This window comes from Poecilia latipinna, unplaced genomic scaffold (assembly GCF_001443285.1).
Source record: "Poecilia latipinna isolate Pla-1442-1.1 unplaced genomic scaffold, P_latipinna-1.0 Scaffold95, whole genome shotgun sequence".
In the NCBI taxonomy this organism is placed as follows: domain Eukaryota; kingdom Metazoa; phylum Chordata; class Actinopteri; order Cyprinodontiformes; family Poeciliidae; genus Poecilia; species Poecilia latipinna.
In genome coordinates this window covers 203,797-224,496 of record NW_015112711.1, presented here as the reverse complement: position 1 = coordinate 224,496, position 20,700 = coordinate 203,797, and the positions used below count along the sequence as shown (strand labels likewise).

General features: G+C 37.8%; 1 protein-coding gene across 3 annotated transcripts; it reads right to left on the bottom strand.

The window, feature by feature from the left end:
• Positions 1–6,318: 6,318 nt before the first annotated feature.
• Positions 6,319–19,051, bottom strand: hrh2a (histamine receptor H2a). 3 transcript variants are annotated; one of them, XM_015025177.1, is made up of 6 exons: positions 18,966–19,051; positions 11,184–11,224; positions 9,396–10,864; positions 9,109–9,280; positions 8,729–8,878; positions 6,319–7,125 (listed from the first exon to the last, which is right to left on the bottom strand). In XM_015025177.1, the coding sequence occupies exons 3-5, from the start codon at positions 10,399–10,401 to the stop codon at positions 8,860–8,862; spliced, it is 1,197 nt and encodes a 398-aa protein (XP_014880663.1). In that variant the 5' UTR covers positions 10,402–10,864; positions 11,184–11,224; positions 18,966–19,051; the 3' UTR covers positions 6,319–7,125; positions 8,729–8,859. The 3 variants fall into 3 exon arrangements, with proteins under 3 accessions (XP_014880663.1, XP_014880654.1, XP_014880672.1); XM_015025168.1 differs by lacking the exon at positions 11,184–11,224; XM_015025186.1 differs by lacking the exon at positions 18,966–19,051 and having other exon boundaries at positions 11,184–12,023.
• Positions 19,052–20,700: the final 1,649 nt, after the last annotated feature.

The following is a 20,700-nucleotide window of genomic DNA, read 5'->3' as shown; positions in this document are numbered from 1 at the left end:
GCTCCTAAGAACATTTGTAAACAGCATAATGGAGTAGTATTGTTGTGATGACGTGCTGAAGGCAGAGTGTCAGAAATAGCAGGAGCTTCTTAAAGAGACAGAGGCCAGTTTCAAGGCACCACATTTGGTTGAAGTAACGTTTGTTATACAACGTTTTTATAAAAGCTGAAGGTAACATAGCTAATTGATAGTGCTAGAAAATGTCACTATGTGCCTGAAAAATTCATAATGCTGCCCCTGTAAATAGAAATTGTTTTGTTTCATAGCTGAACGTTGTGGCTAACGGATGCCGAGCACTATCAAGGTTTTTATTCAACATGACAAAACATGTCGTACAGCTTATATTTTAATTATGGTGACGTTATTTATATGAATTCTCCAGTTAGCTTTTTACAGACCCTGGACACTGTTCATTGCAGACTATTGAGATTCATTACAGGATGTAAAATCCTTACCCAGTGTTGCACTTCATTCTCTCTGTGAACTGGCCTTACTGTCCACATTCAGACCTTTGGATTTTTATATTTTCAGTGATAAATCAGCTATGGCCTTCTATCACTGTTTCTAATTTCCTACATTACACATAAACAGAGTAACAGTGGTCTCTGCTCACACACTTTTATTGCATTTCTTCAGAACATACAGAACTTGGGGAAAAAGACATTTTCTTATAATGCTCCTTCTACTTTGGACAAACAAGAAGACCTGAAACTGAGCAGCTTTCTTTAACCTAAGAGTTTTAAACATGTAATAGGATGGCTGCTTCTGTTCTTAATGCGTTATTAATGCTGAATTATGTTTTATTTTCAGTTTTAATAATTTATTATATGTATGGTAATAACAATGTTATGTTTTAACATGTTGTAGGTGTGCATACAAATATTTAAAACGTATCGCTCTTGGAGACCTTACTTCCTAAAAAGATCAATTTTATTTAGAAAAAAAATCTTAATCCATAAATAAAGTTGAAATAAGTAAGATTACAGAACTAAATGTCAAAAATATGGAATCATGAACCAGTAAGCAATGCAAATAGCATTTTAGCATTTTAGATAGGAGCCACTCATTAAAGAATAAATTTTTATCAACACTCTAGTTTTCTCTTATTCTGTATTGTCACATTGTTGCATTGACCTTACGTAAACATTAGTGTCCACACACAGTAAGACAATTGACTGAACAGCCTTTTAAAAGTAAGTAAATCATAGATATTTTGTGAGAAATTGTAAATAACAGGAGTATTCAGTTTACATGGTCAGGGAGGACATCAGATTTTCATCTTCAGTTGAAAAAAAAAAATTTGACATAATCAAGAACATTCAGAAAGTTTGCTGCTTCAAGTTCAACAATAATTACAGTTGAGACAGAGATGTAGTCAAATGAAGCGAGACCAAGTTGTCTGACTACAAATAGCAGAATTATATATGAGAGACAAAAATATAGGCACTTAATCCCACGAAACCTGGAAGCGCCCTTTTGGACTCCTTTAGTATGGAAATTTACAAAGCTAACAAATACTCCGGTGAAAATTTAAATAATTTGTTTTGTAACTTCAAACTCAATTTCAGAAATAATCATCAAGCCGTATTCAGATATTTGGTAAGTGAGGTGTATTTTATCTCGTACACCTTCGATGAAAGGTAATGCCTCTGAACAAAATTTGTTGCTTCTTTTTAAACCATTTATTTTCAGTCCTTCTGGTTCGGAAACAAGACCAGTGCAGATAGATAACTAGAAAAACCAGTGCCGCGCTCTGAGATTAATGTGCACGATGACTGAATGTAAACTTTCTTGTCTGTGCATGTGCAATCGTTTCTCCTTTTCTATTTGATGACATACATGCAAACAAATCCTCGCAGCATCATTGTAAATGACCCTGATATCTTATTCATCAGGTTTATTCGTCCTCCTCCTGCCGTATTTCTTCACACGTTCACAATCATTACTGCTGGGATCGGAGGTGGGGGGTGGAGGGGGGGGGGGCATTTAAGTTGTTGTCTTTGTTTGTTGAATGTTTATAGCTTCCGTTAGCACAGTCTCAACGACCACTGAGGAACCAGTAGATACAAAATCCAAATCCTCCCATAAAAGAGGAGATGCCCTCTGGGCAGCCATAGCTCATAGTTGGCCTGATTTAGTGGCAGCCAGGAATCCAGGCTTGAATAAAGACAGAGAGAGCGAGGGCAGAGTGGGAGAGATAGAGGAAAAGATAGCTCCCTGCGTGATAAATAGCCCCGGCTCCCTCTATTGCATTAGCCGTCCAGGCCGATAGATTGCGAGCCCAATAGACCCAGACGTATGCGATTGGTTTCTCATATAAAAGTTGCATATTAAATTCCTCCACAGGACTGTGCCCCCCAAGCATGAAGGAGGGATGGGAGAGATGGGAGTTAAAAAAGCAGAAAGTGGAGAAAGAAATGGAAGAGCAAGAAAAAGGCTTTTTATGAGAGATGAAGCGAAGGCAGACTTGGGGAAGCCTGAGAAGAAGGGGGAAAGCTAATGGCAGCAGGAAAGTAGTTTGATGGTGGAAAAGACAAATGGTGATGTCATGTATTTAATAAGTCCGTGGATATTGGGCGATGAGTGCGACCGTACGTCCATTTAATCAGTATTGCCTCCGAATGAAGATTTCTCTCCTGTTTTGTACACGCCCTCTCTTCCCTCCGTTCTCAGCCTTCCTCCACATGCTAACGACCCCTCTAATTGTTTCCAAGCTCATTAAGATGCTGCTGTTTTAATAGTAATTAATCCGTCATTTGCCAACATGCAAACACAGGCCACTGAGGTTTGTTCATTGCTGTTTCAATACACTGATAATGCAGTGGATGATTCAAAGCAGATAATATCCTGCTAATTTAGCTCATCACTGTTAATTGGTTGTTAAGTGCCTTTAATTACCAGGCAGGCTTTGGGATTTGGGTGTGCAGAAAGAGAGCGTTCGCCGTGATTGTCCCTGCCCGTCTAATGAATCTTGAGTGAACTTTGGAAAGTGAAACAAATGACCGAAGAGGAGACACACTCTGACCCTGTTTTCTCTTTCATATAGGCTGATTTCTCTCCTCTTTCCTTCTCCTTTGTCCTCCTGTCCCTTCCTCCATCTCCTTCTCTCTCTCTCTCCATCTCTTCCTCCAGATATTATTAACTCATTAAGTTTTTTTCATTATTTTTAATAAAAGATGAGTTATGGCTTTAGCCTCACTGTGGCAGCACACCACACCCCTCCTCTCTCCCTTTCCTCTTCAACCATTTACTCCCTTCCCTCTCTGCTCCTCCTCATCCTTCCCCCCCCACACCACCTCCAAGTCCCTCCACGTTTGTGCCTCGTCTCTCGGCCATGTTGCACGCTGTCTCTCTGATGCGTTTGACCCCTGAACTGCGGCTTCTGACCTCGACGCCGCCTCTTCCAACCTTTCGTCCATCTCCTTCACTTTCGCCACAGCTACACCCGTCTATCAATCATCTCTCTTTCTCATAGTGCTGAGCAGTCTTTAGATGGCATTCATAAGATTTATGATTCATGATCCGCTCTGTTTGTGTGTGTGTGTGTGTGCGTGTGTGTGTGTGAGAGAGAGAGAGAGCGTGTGTGTTTGAAGAGAGAGACAGTGGAAAGAAAAGGGGATAAAGCGAAAGACAGACTATAGAGATAGAAAAAAAGTGTCTTGTCGATGACACAGAATAATGACAATATCCATGATTGATAGCCTATCTGGAGCAAGTCGGGTGTGTGGGTGCTTTTTGTGCCTTTGTATGCATGCGTACGCTGCTGTGTTTGCTCTACATTCATTGGATGTTAAAGAAGCGGTGATGAATGGTTTTCATGGGGTTTGAGATGCCAGTGGTCACAGGAAAAGGGTGTCAAGTGACCAGGACTGTCAAGGGACAGGGTATTATTTTTCTTGCAAAAGAAGGAGAAGAAGAAACCTGAATCAATTTGTGGCAAATAAGAGCAGTTAACCAGCGTCCACTTGTCTTGTCCTCCATACTACCGGCAAAATTGGATTAAAAAATCTTTTTAAAGGCTCTTATTACATTTGGGTTTGGGTGTTTTGCTGCTAATAAATACTCACACTCCTCGCATCGATGGAAAGAATTGTGTACAGTAATCGTTCTTCCTTACTCCTCCGAGCATTATTTTGGTGTGAGCATTTAAGGAGAAAATCTACAGTTACTGTGCAAGCATAAGCTGCAAAAGAGGTTCCTGCAGGCTCTGCACCAGAACCAAGTAAAACAGTTTTATTTTTCTTATATAATTTTCAGTTTTAGACTAGAACAAACGAATGTATGTGACATCAATACATATATATTTGTACCCAAATAAAGCCAGGTATGATATGAGACCAAGACTCTTTAAAACATGAAAACATCCTGTGTTTCTAACATATTTGAACATTTAATATTAGAAGAAAACAACAAAAACGTAAATAAAACACCTTTTTGCAAATTTCTGTAACAGACTATAAAAATTACAAAATTTTTATAGTATTTTGTAATTGTGATGAATAACTCAGGACATCCTCACATTTATTCTCTATTATAAGCTGAAGTTACACTCAAACAGATACTGATGTGCATGGTCAGAACATTGCCAATCAGCATTTTTGAAGGGGATTTGATATTTAAATAGTTTTAATATTTAGACTTTTAGTTTGAGATTGAACACGACAGTGATATCTAAGGAGATTATCCAAGGCCTTCAGAAAGATGATGGCAGCAGTGAAAGAGTCGACAGTGAGTGTAGGACATTTTAAATAACCCAGCCTAGTGATTCAACCGGGTTCATTGTCAAAGGCAGACTGCAGGATGCAGCAAGAAGCCCTGAAAACCTTACATTTCATCGTAGCACATAACGGCAGACTCTTGCAATGACCAATATGAAAGCGCAATCAGAAGGAACCGGCTCAGGTTTAATTTTCCTTGGAGGTGTGCAAGAAGGAAATATTTGCTCTTGATGGAAAAACATGACGTTTTGCCAGGTAGAATGTAAATCAAGTACAGGACTTCTGGAATGATGTTCTTTACCACATACAAGTCTAAAACAGAATACTTTGCCCACTGGAACAGTTGGTATTTGGCAGATTTAAACTGAATGGATTATAATATATCCTAAAATATTATTGAAAAACAACTTTTATCAACTTTGAAGAAGAACTTTTTACTATTTAAAAAAATAGTTAATTTAACTTAGGTTGTTTTTATTGCAATAAGAAGTTTTAAAGATAAAACACCGTAGTTACACTACATGCTTAAAGAAATCAGTTTTTCAACCTCTCTTCAATCTCTACAGAGATTGATCAAAGTTGATCAAAAGTTGATCAATCTCTGTTGTTATTTCAACTCCTCATTATAAAGTTAATCTACATTTATCAGTGTATGTGATTTCAAAAAGCAACACATTATGTGTGTGTTTGCAAGAAGGAAGTCTGTTGCCATGTTTCTGGATTTAGCAAAGATAATATTATAAACATTATAATGTTTATAATATTATATATAATATTATTTAATATTATATATAATATAATATTATATATTATACCTGGGCATAACCCAAATTACCTGGGTTATGCCCAGGTAATTTGGAAAGACTCCTGCTTTGGCAGTAATGGAATATGTTCCAAGTGTTGACTTGCATGAAGTTGCACTGTCACTTTAATTGAACTAATGTTAAATTAGTGACCTTTGTCTCACAGGATGCAAGTAAAGTCTGTCACGTCAGCCATCAACAGACCACATCAGGATTAGTAGTGGATGTTTCAAAATGGGCTCCAATCAAATCTACACCCATTCTTTAATTGCAAAGAAAATACAGGGCATTAAAAAGTCGCACCATCAGGCTCTTGAAGAGTTTTTACAGGTTTTTCACAAGGGCAATCACTGAACTGAATGATGCTAGGATGTCACACAAAAAGTGACGTTTATCCAGTTTATGTTTATCTGTTTACAAGTCTGCTGGAACTCCAACTCTGAGAGTGATCCTGTTTTATTTTATGTTTCATTTATTTTTATGTTTACGGAATATGTTTTAGTATGGCAATCTGGAAGTGACATTCATTTCGTGTTTGCAGTTATCTTTATGTTCACACAATATCTTGGCACCTCACAATATTGGCTGTGTGTGTGACAGAGTTGTGTGTGTGTGTGTGCATGTGACATTTATTTTAGGTTATTTTACCTCTCCTTTTGAGAGCTGTTTTTACACTAGTGCAATTAAAAAAAATATATATAAACAATAATTAAAGGAATCTTGTGTCCTGAATCTAGAAGGAAAAAAAAAATCTGCATTATTAAAAAAGGTTTTTCATCTTAAATGCCAAATTTGAGTGTTTTTTTAAAAGATTAGTTTCTTGAAATGTGCTTACATAGAACTAATAATTTAAAATACATGATCTTTTACAGTATATGTTATTGTATGCCTCCAAAGAGTTCCTCAAAGGAAATAACTAACTGCTTGTGTGACATTTTCGAGTAACATTTTCAGATAATATGCTGTCACTCAAGTTCTAAACAAATACATTATGCTCAACAACCTTCATTTCCACCAAACAGAGTATTTCAGGAATTTCCTCTTCTTCGTTGCTCCTTATATATATTTTCATTACTTGTTATTTTATAGGAACAAGGCGTGTATTGATTTCATTCACCGGTAGTGTTTATATTTCAATTCAATAGATACATTTGTCAACTTTGCACAACACTAGGAACAAGAATGTGTGAGTGTTGGTTATAATTTCACAAAATGAACACATTACACACATTGTATGCTACACATTTAAATCAGGGGCCGATTTACTGAAAGTCTCTTCACCCTTTTTTGTCTCTTATTGGCTGGTTTTCATAGAACATGCAATTCTTGATAAATTTCTCTTTCCAAAAAGCTCTTTCCAAGTTCGAGATGCGGTGCGTCATGTTTCCACTGGAGTGCACTCTGGAGTCAGGATGAAAAATGTCCACAAGTTAATGAATGTGGCGATCCATGAGCTAATTGGCTGGTGCCATTTATTCCTGCAGAGCTTCAATACTTTCTGTTTGCCTTCCCACTGTGAGACCACATTGATTCTTACTGATGAGGTCTGGAGTATTGAGATCTTGGGTTTTCTTGTCTTTTCTCAAAATTAGTGGTGTTGAATCCTAAAGGAAAAACAAAAAAGACAATAAAAAAGTTTCTCTATTCATAGTACTGTGTCACAAAAAAGAAGCTATCTTTTAAACAACCTAATTTCTCTGTGAACCATGTATTTCCAGTGAGTCATGGCACTGCTCAAAACATTCAGGATGTATTTGATTTATATATAAATCTAGGTTCAAATATAACAGTTGAAAGAAGCATATTGTGTGATAAACTGTGCTAATGCTGAAATGGTCCTCTATGTAGTTTAGTGGAGGAGTCAGTGTCCATAATAAACCATTTGAATTAGTATTAAAGCTACATGGGCTGTTACAAAGTATATATAATTTATTTTTTACGTAAAGCCTCAACATCAAATGCGACTCTAAAGTCCCATTTGACTTGAACACAGCCATTGCTTCAGAGCAAAAAATAAGTCAAAGCTACTGTCTTCACATAGCTATATCTGATGCCTTGAAACTTTCGAGAACCTCCTGCCCTTTTTCCTGCTGGTGCAGTTTACAAAAAGGGGCGCTGGCAATTCTTTGCAGAAAACAAGGTGAGCCCTTGCAGTACTTTGCAAAATTATATTCCCTGAACATTTTATGTGATAGAACAACTCAAAGTAATGCACACTTCCAAATGTGAAAGGCACAACTTTCAGTTACTCTGCTTTACATTTTTTATTCAGACTAGAAGAGTCAACACTTTGTAAAATCTCTTTTCACTGTGAGGAACTGGACTTGTAAAACCACCTTCTGAATTATTGATATGCTGTGGTGCTTTGAACTGGTGAGAAAAAGAAGTAAATCAAAAACCAGAGTTCTCAATTTAAAGGCCTATCTTCATTCATTCATTCATTCCTACCCTCACCTAGGGTCCTGAGATGTGGATCGGGATCCACATCTCAGGACCATGATGATCAAAAGTACCATGATGTTCAAGTACTTGAACACTGAAATTAACTCCTCACTATTAGGTGAGGAACTGGCAGGACGAGAACTGGTTCTGTTAAACGTTTGGACATCTGTTCAGGATGACTCTCTTTAAAAACATGGCCCATTAAGACGAGACTCTTGGGCTAATCCAAAATGTACTGGAGAGACAATATATCCATTCTACGTTGGGAATGACTTGGGGTCACACAGAATAAGATGGAGAATGTCACTAAGAGAAGGGATGTCTGGATTTTACTGGGCCTTTAAAACCAGTCATCCCATATCAGATAAGTGGAAGAGAATGGAGGGAATGTGTAAACTATTTTATTTCCTCTTTACAATTGCCAACTGTGTGTGTTAATCTGTCACATACAATTCCAGTTAAAAGCTTTTGTTGTAGTGTGACAAAACAGAATGATGATCAATAGTTATAGAAACAAATTATGGCTTTACTTTTTTGCTTTCTCCAAACTTTTCACAACATCTTTGCAGGGGACATAAAAACAAGCAGTGAAACTGGATAACAAGTGCTGAAAGCAAATTTTCTTGGCCTAATAAGCATATTGCCATATGGCCCACTGCACTGTGGATGACACAGCAAGGATCTGTGTCACAGTTCATTTGTTCTGGGCAAGATATGGCCTGTGGGGGCTATAGTGCTGTCAGTATGTGCCGTATATCTACTTACATGTGGCATTATGGTTGGTTCTGCTGTGGCACTGAATATGTGGGGGGTTGTAGCATCTCCGTCCATCTTCGTCTGTCTGTCTTGCTTTTTCCTCAGGCTGGCTGATACTGGATCAGAGGTGTACAATAGGCTCAGCACAGCACTGGCTCACTGAATATAAAGGGATGACACATTCACATAGAAAGCTAAATTAACTTTGTGTTTTACAGAATGGTAGAATATCTCATAAAATAGAGCCAATCTTATTGTTTCAGTATGACTCTCCAAATGAGGGCCTCTTTAATGCATGACAGATGCATCATCATAAGATGTCAATCATAAACTAAGAGCTGAAGTTTAATGTAAATACACAAAGTTCCAAAAGCCAAAAAACAAGTTACCCCTGATTGCCACTGACATCTGTGGTAGCGGTGCCATTTGTAGACTGAGTGGTTGGAGCAGCTCCTCTGCTGCTCACGTCCTGAAGCATGACATTTTGAGATGTTATTGCTTCTGTACAGGAGGCAGAGGTGTGGCCACACAGCAGTGTCACCTCGGTGAGCTGCTTTCGGGCTAAGAATTGAAAGAGGAAAGGCAAAATAATTGTAGGAGAAAAACATGCTAAAACAAACACCGGATAATTTGACCGAAGATTATGCTATTAGCCACTTCGAAGCAGCTGCATCACCTGCTGTAAAAGTGGGAGAAGATTGCTGACTTCTCCAGCCATTGTATGTAGGGAAACGGCATCTCAGTAGATGAGCATAAGCTGACCTGAAGTCTCTGTTTAGGGCTCCGTAGATGACAGGGTTGAGGGCTGAGTTGGCATATCCCAACCACAATACAATAGGGAATTCTGGTACTATGCCAGGGTCTGGATGCTCCTTGAGACCTAGCACTGTGAATAATATGAAATAAGGCAACCAACAGACAACAAAAGCTCCAATCACAGCTGCCAATGTCAGTGTGGCTTTGTGGTCTCTTAGTGCCACAGCTGTCACACCAGAAACCAGGGTAGTACTTGTGGAGGGGCTGTTCCTGCAGTTATAGCTGGTGATGCAAATGGGTCGGGCACTGATAATTCGCTTGGCCTGTGCCCGAGCAATGCGAAGAATTTGAAGATAGGTCCAGCACATAGCCAACAGAGGCAGATAGAAGGTGAGAAGAGAGTCTGTAAGTACATAAGGCCTGTTCAGCTCGAAACGACATCTCCTCTCAGAAGCCCAGGGCCCGTGATTCTGCACCGTGCCATTAACAGTGTTCCATCCCATTTGAATTGGCAAGAACGACACAGCCACTGACACTGTCCAGACACTCACCAAGGCTACAGCAACTCTCCATGGCAACACCAGAGAGGTGTATCTCAGAGGCATGGTCACTGCCAGGTACCGGTCCACACTAATGGCGAGCAGCGTTAGGATAGAAGCCGTGCACAGCATGACATCCATGGAGATGTAGAAGTTGCAGAAAACTGGGCCGAACGGCCACTCATCACTGAGCTGGAGGAGGGCGGAGAACGGGAGGACCAAGAGGCCGAGCAGGAGGTCTGTCACAGCCAGTGACACAATGAAGCAGTTAGTGAGGCAGCGGAGGCGTCGTGAGGCGCAGACAGCTAGACACACCAGCACATTACCACCCACAGTCAGGAGGATGAGGAGGGACAGGATGACACCCAGCATCACTTTTGACAACATTATTACTGGTGCGTCACTGGAGACAACGTAAAGTCTCTGCTGTTGAAGCTGATTGTGAACCACAGTTTTATGCTGTGTCTTTTACTTCAATGGAAAATTCTCACTTTTTAGGAAGTACAGGGACACATGCTAGAAGCTTCAACTTGACAATGTCATTTTAAAATCTTTTGTTGATGCTTAGATCGTTTTAAAAAATCTGTCAAGCATGCTGTCCTTTCAGCTTTGGCTGTCCACATACACATTTATTTTCATGAAAAAAAAAAAAAAAAAAAAAACACCTAAAGGTTCTGATTCTAATGTGTGATATCCTCTTTTTGTCCAAACATTTTCATCTCAGAGTAAAGCCGGGTAGTCAGCTTTCCCTTCTGGACAAATACTGTGACTTAGAGGTGAAACCTTTTTCCATCTGTTTGCTAGTTGTCAGCGTTCCCTTCAATGCCATTTTCTGTAGCTGTAGTGACACCTAGTGGACAAAGATGATAAGTACAGTTAGCAAGAGAGGTTTTTTGAATCGTGTTCCATTATCAAATGCAAATTACATGGTAATTTTTTTCCCACTGAGCTGTATAATTTTCTGGATTTACAAAAGCCTATCAAATATGAATTTATAATAATCTGTGAAGAATGTTATACATCTGCACTAGAATGACATTGAAAATATAAAAACTCAACAAAAGTAATGCATTTATAGAAGGTAACATAATGTTTGACATTCAAAAGAAAAATCAGCTTTACACCAATCAGTGAGCCAAGTGGTCTGCAGGAGGTAGATACTCCATTACCTCTAATGAGAAAGCTTGGCAGATCAAATATGAAGGGCTTACTAGAGGATAAAAGAAAAAAAAAAGAAAAACAAATCAGACACTACAATCAACATGAAGAAAGAACATTCTCAATATCCAGAGAAGGCATAGATTGTCACATACTAGAAGTATTGATAAAATTCTATTAAGAATAATCAGAATGGCTCTTAAATAAGAAAAAAAAAATACAGGATTGTCAGAAAAAACATGTGGAGGCAGCATAATAATCATTGAGCGCTATGCATCCGAGCATTCAGTGACGCTGGGTCGGCAAAGTGGTTATTGAGAATTTGATTAAATATGAGAATTTAGATGAAGTGGGGAGTGTATATGGACATGCTGCTGAGAAGAAACAAAATTGAACCTTAGATTATATCTACCTTGCTCATGACAAGACAAAAGACACACACTTTTATTTAAGGATGTGGTTTCTCAATAATCTGGTACCACAACCTAAAAAAGATTGGGACTGTTGAATTGTCTGCCTTTACACAAACATATGATCATAGTCATCACTAAATGTTTGGATTGTTTTACTTATGTTTTTTTTTTATACCATTTGGTACAGAAAATATGTTAAGACATCCACTCAGATATGCTTCTCCTTTTTTCCACTGCAAACAATTCAGCAAAATATGATTGTCACTGCAAGATGCCAGAATCTGCTACAAGATGTACATGCATTTGTTATCATAGATTCTAGGTGTCTTAATCTCAGCTTTACCAAACTCTCAAAATGCATTCAGGCTCACACAATTTAGTACATTCATCCAACTCATAACTGTGCTTACAGAGAAGCCCCTTATAGGCAATTAGCTACTGTGTGTGTATATATATATATATACAGTATATATATATATATATATATATATATATATATATATATATATATATATATATATATATACTATGCTAGTTTTGTACTTTGCAGATCTATTTTGATAATCTTTGTGGACTTCATGTTGTTTTTTTTTAATCCTACTTTAAAAATAATTTAATTTGTCCTGAACATTCATCACTGATTTCAAGAATTTTCTCTGGACAAACCTGCTTAGCTTATTATCTTAACATGTTTTATTATAAGGCTCTAAAAACCTCTATTTCTGGGATAGCAGTATTTTATTTGTTTTGCATTTTTTGTTCACAGTTGTCATGTGTCATTATCGAACCTGAACTACGCAGGTTGGAATAAGGGAGGAAAACAGTCTTTTGCTATGAATGGTGAGGTCAAATTACTGTAGATTCATAAAAATAATAGTATCCGACTTCCCACATGCACAGTTTGATTGCTTCATTTTAGTCTTGCGGTTCTTTCATTATGGTGACAACTAATGACCAAATCATCAGCAGGCTGGCAGCTTAGAAAGCATTGGCTTTGGGTGGTTTAAACAGCTACTTTTCTAACTTCTTGCTTCAGCTGTACCGCAATACGAATGCCAGCTTGTGTGTTTTGAAGAGTACCAAAAGAATAATATCCATCAATACAGTTAGTGAGATGTGGTCTTTGCTAACTTCCAGGTGTTTTATGTTCTCTGCATGTCTGCTCCTGATGCTATGTGCTCCTGTTGGCATCAATCAAAAAAAAAACAAAAAAAAAAAAAACCTCCCTGCAGTGACATTAATCACCCGCTCTTTCCCTTCAATATTTCCTCGTCTCTTATGGTCATTAGGAGTTGATTGATGGGGTTAGATGTTTTTTCTTTTTTTGTTTCCATTAATGTTAGCTAAAAGTGTTACCCTTGTGTTCAAGGGTAATATGCCTAAGACTGAAAAGTAACCATTCACCTTTCCTCTTTATTCTGTAAATATAAATACAATTTTACATGGTGGTATGAGTACACTCTTATAAATTCCACTTAAAACATGTAGTTTTTCTACCTTTCAGGGACTCAGAAGATCAGTGATGACTGATTGAGTTTTTACTATATGCAACATGTATTTTGATATGGAGCTATTACTACAAATAAACATAACCTACAGTCATTTGCCACTTCTTAAGTGTTCTTGGTAGTATCAGATTAGTCCTCTTTTTGTCCTTTAGAAATGTCCTAATTTGTTTTAGCATAGAAAGATCAAGATAATGGAAAGTGTACTTAGAGATTTTGGTCCTTTTTGGCATGATAGCATCACATGGTTACCTCAAATATGTTAACTCAACATCTATGATATGAATATCCTATTTCATCTTGTCCCTAAGCTTTTGTATTGTTTTGAGGTTTGGCGACTGTAGAGGTCGCTGGAGGTGAGTAAGCTTGTTGTGATGTTCAAAAACCTTTTTATCTGTTAATATCCATTTTTTGTAAGCCTGTTTGAACTGCAGCCTTAATTTAAATTCAAATCAATTCAATTCAGTTTATTTACATAGCACCAATTCACAATGGATGCCATCTCAAGACACTTCACAGAAAAAAAAGCATTCCAATTGATCCTAGTTATCAAACAGTGCAGTGAAGTTCAGTTCATTATTCAAACGAGTTTGAAAGGTTTTCTAGCAAAGAAAACTTAGCAGATTGTATCGAGTTATTGAGTTACAGCAATCCCTCACGCTCAGCGTGCATGGAGAGGAAAAACTCCCTATAAACAGGAAGAAACCACCAGCAGGCCCCATATGCCTCCTGTTGTCAGATTTAATATTCACGGTATGGTACATTCAGCGAGTTGTTGTCTGAGCTTTTGTTGTGTCTTTGTATAATTTTAAATCAGTTTTCCCATTTCTCGGCGGCCGTAATGTCGAGAAGACATTTTCTGTAACCAGCCTATTGCCTTTGGATATTTTCTTTTACTCTGAGCATTTCTTTTTTGTAAATCTAAGAGATCATTGAGGAAAACCCAGTACACCAGCAGACTGAAACACTCAGGTCAGCCCATCTGGCACCAACAATCATGGCATTTTCAGAGTCATTTCAATTCACTTGTGCCCCATTCTGATGATTGGTTTGAATTTCAGCAAGTTTTATTCACGACGTCTAATTGTATGAATGCATAAAGTTGCTGCCATGTGATTGGTTGTTTTGCAGTTTGTGTTCACAAGCAATCGTTTAAGTCTAGCTAATAAAGTAGATGATGCTGGTGGCCTTTTGTCACTGTTACCCCTTCACTGTTGTGAGTCTGTAACAGGAGCACAGAGAAGACAAGAATTGAGGCTGAATATAGTTTAGCATTTTTGCCTTCGTTAAATTTCTAGTGCTAGATGAGCAAGAATATTTAGCCTGTGCATGGCAGAATAAGGCTAAGCATTTGACAGAATGAGTGTATCTGTGTGGAGAATATCTCTGAGTCAGTGACTGGTGGGTAGAATTTCTCTTGTTTGAATGTGTATGTAGGTTTGGTACAGACGAAAGAGATGGACACTGGCTTCATGTCAGGACAAGATGGGAGAGGTTTAGGCATGATTAAAGTATCATCTCAACTGTATGACTGTACTGCTTTACAGAAATCTGAACTCTTCTAATCTTCGTCTTTTTCTGACCAGTTGGAGCTTTTGAACATCTTCCAGAGCAAACAGTGATCGTCCAGCAGCCCACCAGAGCTTCAAGAGCGGCTTGCAAATGCAAGTAATGACTGGGACATTTTATCTGGGAGGATCAAAGACTTATGAGACACACATTTCAGCAGTTTTCATCATCAAAATCTTTCTTGCACTGTGAGCCCACTTTCTGAGTTTATGTCTTCAAGATCACACACAGATAACTCCTCAATTATCCAAATTTGGAATGTGTAAGATACCCAAAGTATCTTTCACAATAATATAACAGGGTTAGATTTTAATATTGAATAAGGTGGACTATGTGTTCCCTACTATTTCTTCAAATTTACCATTTTTATTTTGGTCAGTACATTTTCGACCGGGTTTTTAATCCAGTTAAGATTTATTTTAATATTCTGTCTTAACCAGACACCCATCAGAATGTGATGAGCCCACGTCTGAAAGAGGGTAGCAAATATCTTGCTTTCGTTGTTTTCAGTGATATGCTCCTGTCAGACTTACTTCATTAAAAATAAAATCAAGTGAGTCATGCTGAGGCAATGTCCTAGAGCTGAAAAAAAAAGCAAAATGAGAAAAACCGATCGCTTATTTACGCTTGGCTGTTTTAAACCTGACCATCTGATGTTTCTCATAAATGCCTTGTTATGGTTGTCCCTCGTAACAAACAGCCGCAACTGTCACTGCATCTTTATAATCACATCCAGGCTCACGTGGTCACGACGGTCCAGACGGACACTCTCGCACGACCAGTACCATATGTTTGGTTAATGGGTTTTAAGGACAGTAAGGGGCTGGAAATAAGTGCTCTTTTTTTCAAAAAAATCACAAAGGCTGTGTTGCTTTCAGAGGTTTCCCGAGGAAGACCGTTTCATGTTTTTGCATGACAAAAAGATGTCTTTGTGTTTGTAGTTTTAAGATGTTAAGATGTGGTCTGACAGCTGAAATTGTTTCCTGGGTGTTTCTCCTACGGAATCAAAGTTTTGTTTCAGCTGTCAATAATTGTCAAAGGTGTACAACTTTTCTCAAATCAGTCTTTAAACATACAGAAGCATGACGTTTCACCATCATTGACCATGTTCCTTTAATGGTTGCACTGGTCAATTACTTATGGATTAATTTGCAAATGTTCAAAACTGAGACGAACCTCAAAAGATACGGTGAAATTTTAAAGCACATTTTTTAAGGATTCCTCTTTAACAGCTTCCTTTGCTTTTTGCCTATCCTCCAAAAAGAAAGATGAAAATGAGCCCAATAGGTTTTATTCGGCTTTATGGATGCCCCTGCTGCTCAGAACGTCTCTGGTGAAAAGAGACCAATTTTGTGTATGATTAAAGGCAAGCTCGAAAAAGAAGCAGCAAAAGGAAACCAAAACCTGCAGTGACTCTTTAGATCATATAAACTGAAACTGAAGTGATGAGGTTATTTATTACTCAGATTGGATCCGTTGCTTACATTTTGGGATCATGCATCCCAGGTGTACATCCGTTTTTGCTTTTAGCTTATTTTACCACCCTGATTGGGTTTTATGAAATGAGTATTGAAGCAATATCTGGTCTTTTTAACTCAAAACTTTATCAAAGCAATCCTATCTTCTCTGTAGAGTAATTCGTCTGAACATGTTTATGTCGAATTAAGAAAATGGAGGTTAATTTCACACTTCGCTGATATGTCGGTCGATTGGGGAAATCAACTTTTCTATTAAACTCAGTCTCAGGAAACATGAAAACAACTTTTAAATTATTCACTATACAATAAAATTTTCTGAAGACAATGGGATTGCTTCAAACTCTACTCAAAATGAAACAGTTTCTACCATATTTGCATATTAAAATGTTCACACAGTAGTTTACTTTTGGTTATGAGAGGTAAGCTGCAAATATGGGTTCATATATCAAGATTTAACAGATGTGAGACTGAAAATGTTATTATGATACCTACTGCACTTTAGTTATACAAAAGTATAGATAATATAAAGTTCTAAGAAACAGAAGATGAAGAAGAAAATTATATGATTAAGTGGCTTTAGATAATTAAATATTAGTTTAAGTTCTTACTGTAATGCTGTCTGTAAAGGTCCATAAATTATGAAACCATGTGGGTTAGCAGATCAACATAAATTATTTATTTATCCTAGTGAATTTCAACACAAAACCAAACATTGTGTTCCTTTTTCTAATTTGCTTCTATAAACTGACCTTCTGCTGCATTGTGTGTGCTACTGTTACACAGTGTGTGTGAAGGAGTGTGCTTGTTTGTGTGCCCACATCTGTCTACTTGTCTTTTCTTGAGTCACTGGAGTAGAAGGGAAAAGGTCTGGGATGGTGGGTTGCTTAGTAACCATTGTGTGTTTTGCCCAGTGGAGGGGAACTCTGGAAGTGTGAAATTGAAACACATTGAGCAACGCGTGCTTTATCGGAGACCAAGAGGGGGAATCTAGCAAATAAAATATTCATGCACACTAACAGCATGTATTTGTCGCACACGCCTAGACACACACAGGTGCGCTAACGAGTTCAGGTCGGATAATTGATTGGCTTCAGAGTGTCAGGCTTACTGCACTTTGATTATTGTAGCAATGTAGAAAGCTTCCACAAAATAGAAGCCTGAGGACTTTTAGTAAAATATGAATAGAGAGAAGAAAAAAAAAACACATTAAGCTTCAACCTTTTTTTTTCTGTCAGATCTTACATTTACATGTTTTTGCTGCTGTTTTTTTAAAGAGATGCTTCCTCTAAAGAGCTCAGCTCAACACATTGCACTCTGACCGTGTCACGACACTAAACCACATCCTCCCAACATTTGACTGGTTCACTGCAGAGTCACATAACTTTCTGAGACGAGTTTAGTCTCCGTTTTCAGACATGTAATTCACTTTCAGTGGCTATGCTGCAATAAATACTCAATCGGGACATTTGAAGAAAGGTTCCACATCAGACAACCCAAAAGAAGAACAGCAGCTTAGTGGTTAACTAACCTATTCTCATGTTGGTCACCTGACACGAACAACATGTTCTTTGCATGTTCTGATGTTTACTTCTGAAGGTTCCCCATTTGTATAATGTCCAATACATGTGCTTTCCTAAAAGGCATTTGAACCTTTGGCCTCATGTTTTCCCAAACCTTATTGAGTTAGTTTGTAACTAAAAACTGTGGAAGTGCTTAATATATCTTACAAAATGGGGAAAAAAGGAAAAAAAACAGTCCAACATGGGAACAGGTTTATTAAGCATCTATTATTGTTGGGAACTGAATTCCAAGCTCCAGTCTGCTCAACCCACTTTTTTATTTTAATGCTCATAAATTAACAAAGATTGATATGAGCAGCAAAAGGCTTGCTATGTCTTTTCCTTTTCCCGTCTGCTTATTTGTATTTGCTCCATCTTCTTGTTCATCTGTCTTTCATGGATGCTTGCAGTGCATTCTGCTTCTATGTGTACATTTTGTAAAAATCAACCAGAGGTTAAAAGTCAGACCATCTGCTAAGAAGTTTGAGACTTGTTTGTTTATTTTTTCCTACAGCTTCATTATAAGAATATACAGACTGAATATTGTAATTATCTCATCAAACCACCCTCTTTTGTACATGTCTATTTCCAGTTCTCTTCAGTGTAATTCAAATTTGTACACATAACACTTTGAAAGCTCAAACGTAACCGAAAGGGGCTGACAAAACAAGATAAATAAAATCATCACAACTAAAACCAAGCTATAAAATAAAACAGAAACATTAGCATTTTCACACCAGTTTCACAAATGGAAATGCTTGCAAATCTAAATTCACATCACATCATTTTCTCAAAGACACCTTTAGGTCTTTTGAAGTGAGATGTTCTTTTTGTAAAAAGGAAGTTGTGATGCGATTTGAGTACTCCTGAGCAAGGACACGTAGAACTAGCCACAGATTCTGCTTCTCTAAACTGACCTTTGTCTGCATCTGCATTTGAATGCAAATAAAAATGGGAAGCCTGCTGAATCTCATAGCAAGAGAAGAATGAATACATTTAAGCTTTCATCTTTGTGGACACAATTTAGGACATAATAAAACCGACACATCACAGATAATTATTGGAATCAGTTGTAAAATGATTGAAATACATGTATGTGAATTAGCTAAGAAAATGCTGAAAAAGCAGACTTAATGCTGTTGCACAAATAAGGAAAGGTTGAGAAACTGAAAAGCAACAGCAGGACAGTCCTGCACCTCCGTCTGGTTGTTCAAATCTGACAACACGTTGTGCCTAAAATAATCGACAAACATGAATGTTTATACTCACCTCGGGGCTGCTTTTCCCTCACTGTGCGGACGCTCCTGCTACTCAGTTGCTCTCCCAGAGAGAACCACAGTGTGTCTCATGGAGAGTGTGTGTAATGAGGGGTTGAGAGAGAGAGAGACAGAGCAAGAGAGAGAGGAGAGAAAAAGAGCCAGGAAGGTTTCTTGAATAATCCTCTCTCTCTCTTTGTAACTTTCACTCTGATTCTGCTCTATTGTTCTCATTTTACACATCTCCTTGGGTAATTTGCTTTGGCTAGGCTTGAAATAGCTTATTCATTTTCCTGTCATTTCTTCAAACCTGCCTGTGCAAGCTTCAGCAAAAGACAACCTGTGCAAGCAGGTTGTCTTTGACTGTAGGCTCCTTACTATTTTTTATCTTTTAATTCAGACAATTTGCTATTTTCAAGTTGTAATTTAGGTGCTGAGGAGCTGAGCTCTTTGGGGTTAATATGAGTAATATATTCCCCCTCATGCTTTAAAACACATACAACTGTAAGCCGGAACAATTGTAAAGGGATATATCTTTGAAAATCAGTCACAGTCCCAATGTTAGCAATAGAAAGGTCCTTTTCCTGAACCTTTCAATCTATTTTTCATGCGCTGACGTTAGAGAGTTGTGACGTGTCTCCTTTTTTTCTTTTCTTTCCAAAGACGATTCATCTTCAGACCTCAAGGAAAAGTCGTTATCATTTCTCTTTTTATTGCCTTTGTCCATTTTTTCTCTCTCTCTTCTTATCACTCCAGCAGAGTGAATTCAAGCTGAACATAAAATGTCTGGTTTGAATCCAACGCCTTTTTCTGTCCATGGTCTTGTTCAGATCTTAGCTGAAGCTGAATTAATTAATTCTCTCTCTTTTTGTGTCACCTGCCTCTCTTTATGTCTTTATCTTCACGTCAGTTCATCTCTGCCAATTTCTGGAAGTTTTGATTTTTTGCGCTCCTTGAGATTTCTCCTTGTGAGTCATAATAACAAGGTTTTAGTATTGTTCTGCTGCAAAACCCTGAAAGATAACCTATCTTTATCTCACATTTCTTTATCCTTAAATCTTCAGATGGTTTCCTACAACTACCAGGTTTTTCTCTCTCCCTTTCAGAGGTTTTCCTGGAGTTACCCTGCAGCATCTAATGATATTATCATGATTGTCGAATCCATAGTGAGTTGCTATATGTGACGACAAGAGCACCTTTGAATATTTTAATCTGTGACATACGCTGCGTCCGTAAGTGTGTTTGTGACTTATTCTGGGGGTATTCTCTGCTGTGGCGGGTTTTTGTTTATAGCGTGCCAGTATACACTGTAGGAGAAAAAACAACAAGAAAAAATAAAAGTGTAGGAGTAAGAAGAAATAAAATATAGTAAACAGACCAAGAAACAGAATATTTTGGAACTATTAGTTAGCAAAAATGGTAAAGTGGTCCCAGAAGAACTGATAGACTTTACCCACTTTCCATATCAGAGCCTTGCAAAAGTATCCACATCCAGTCTTCCCACATCACAGGCACAAAGCTCAGTTTAATATATACAGATTTTATGCAAAAGACCAACATCCAGGAATGACAAACACTGAAATGAAAGGAAATAATGCATGTTTTTAAAAAAAAAAATCATTTTTGCAAAAGACAATCTAAAAAGTAAGGCCTTTGTCACGGAGAAGTGCTTATCTTGTTGTAGAAACAGCAAGTTTTGGGGTATGTGCTTTCCAGCAAATTAAATGTTTGTGCACTCGTGTTTGCAA

Bases quoted from the DNA above. Each gene is read 5' to 3' on its own strand.
- hrh2a (XM_015025177.1), bottom strand. From the start codon at position 10,401: ATGTTGTCAAAAGTGATGCTGGGTGTCATCCTGTCCCTCCTCATCCTC. The intron at 9,281-9,395 runs GTGATGCAGCTG...TTCAATTCTTAG, and splicing joins TTCTCCCACTTTTACAGCAG to CCCGAAAGCAGCTCACCGAG.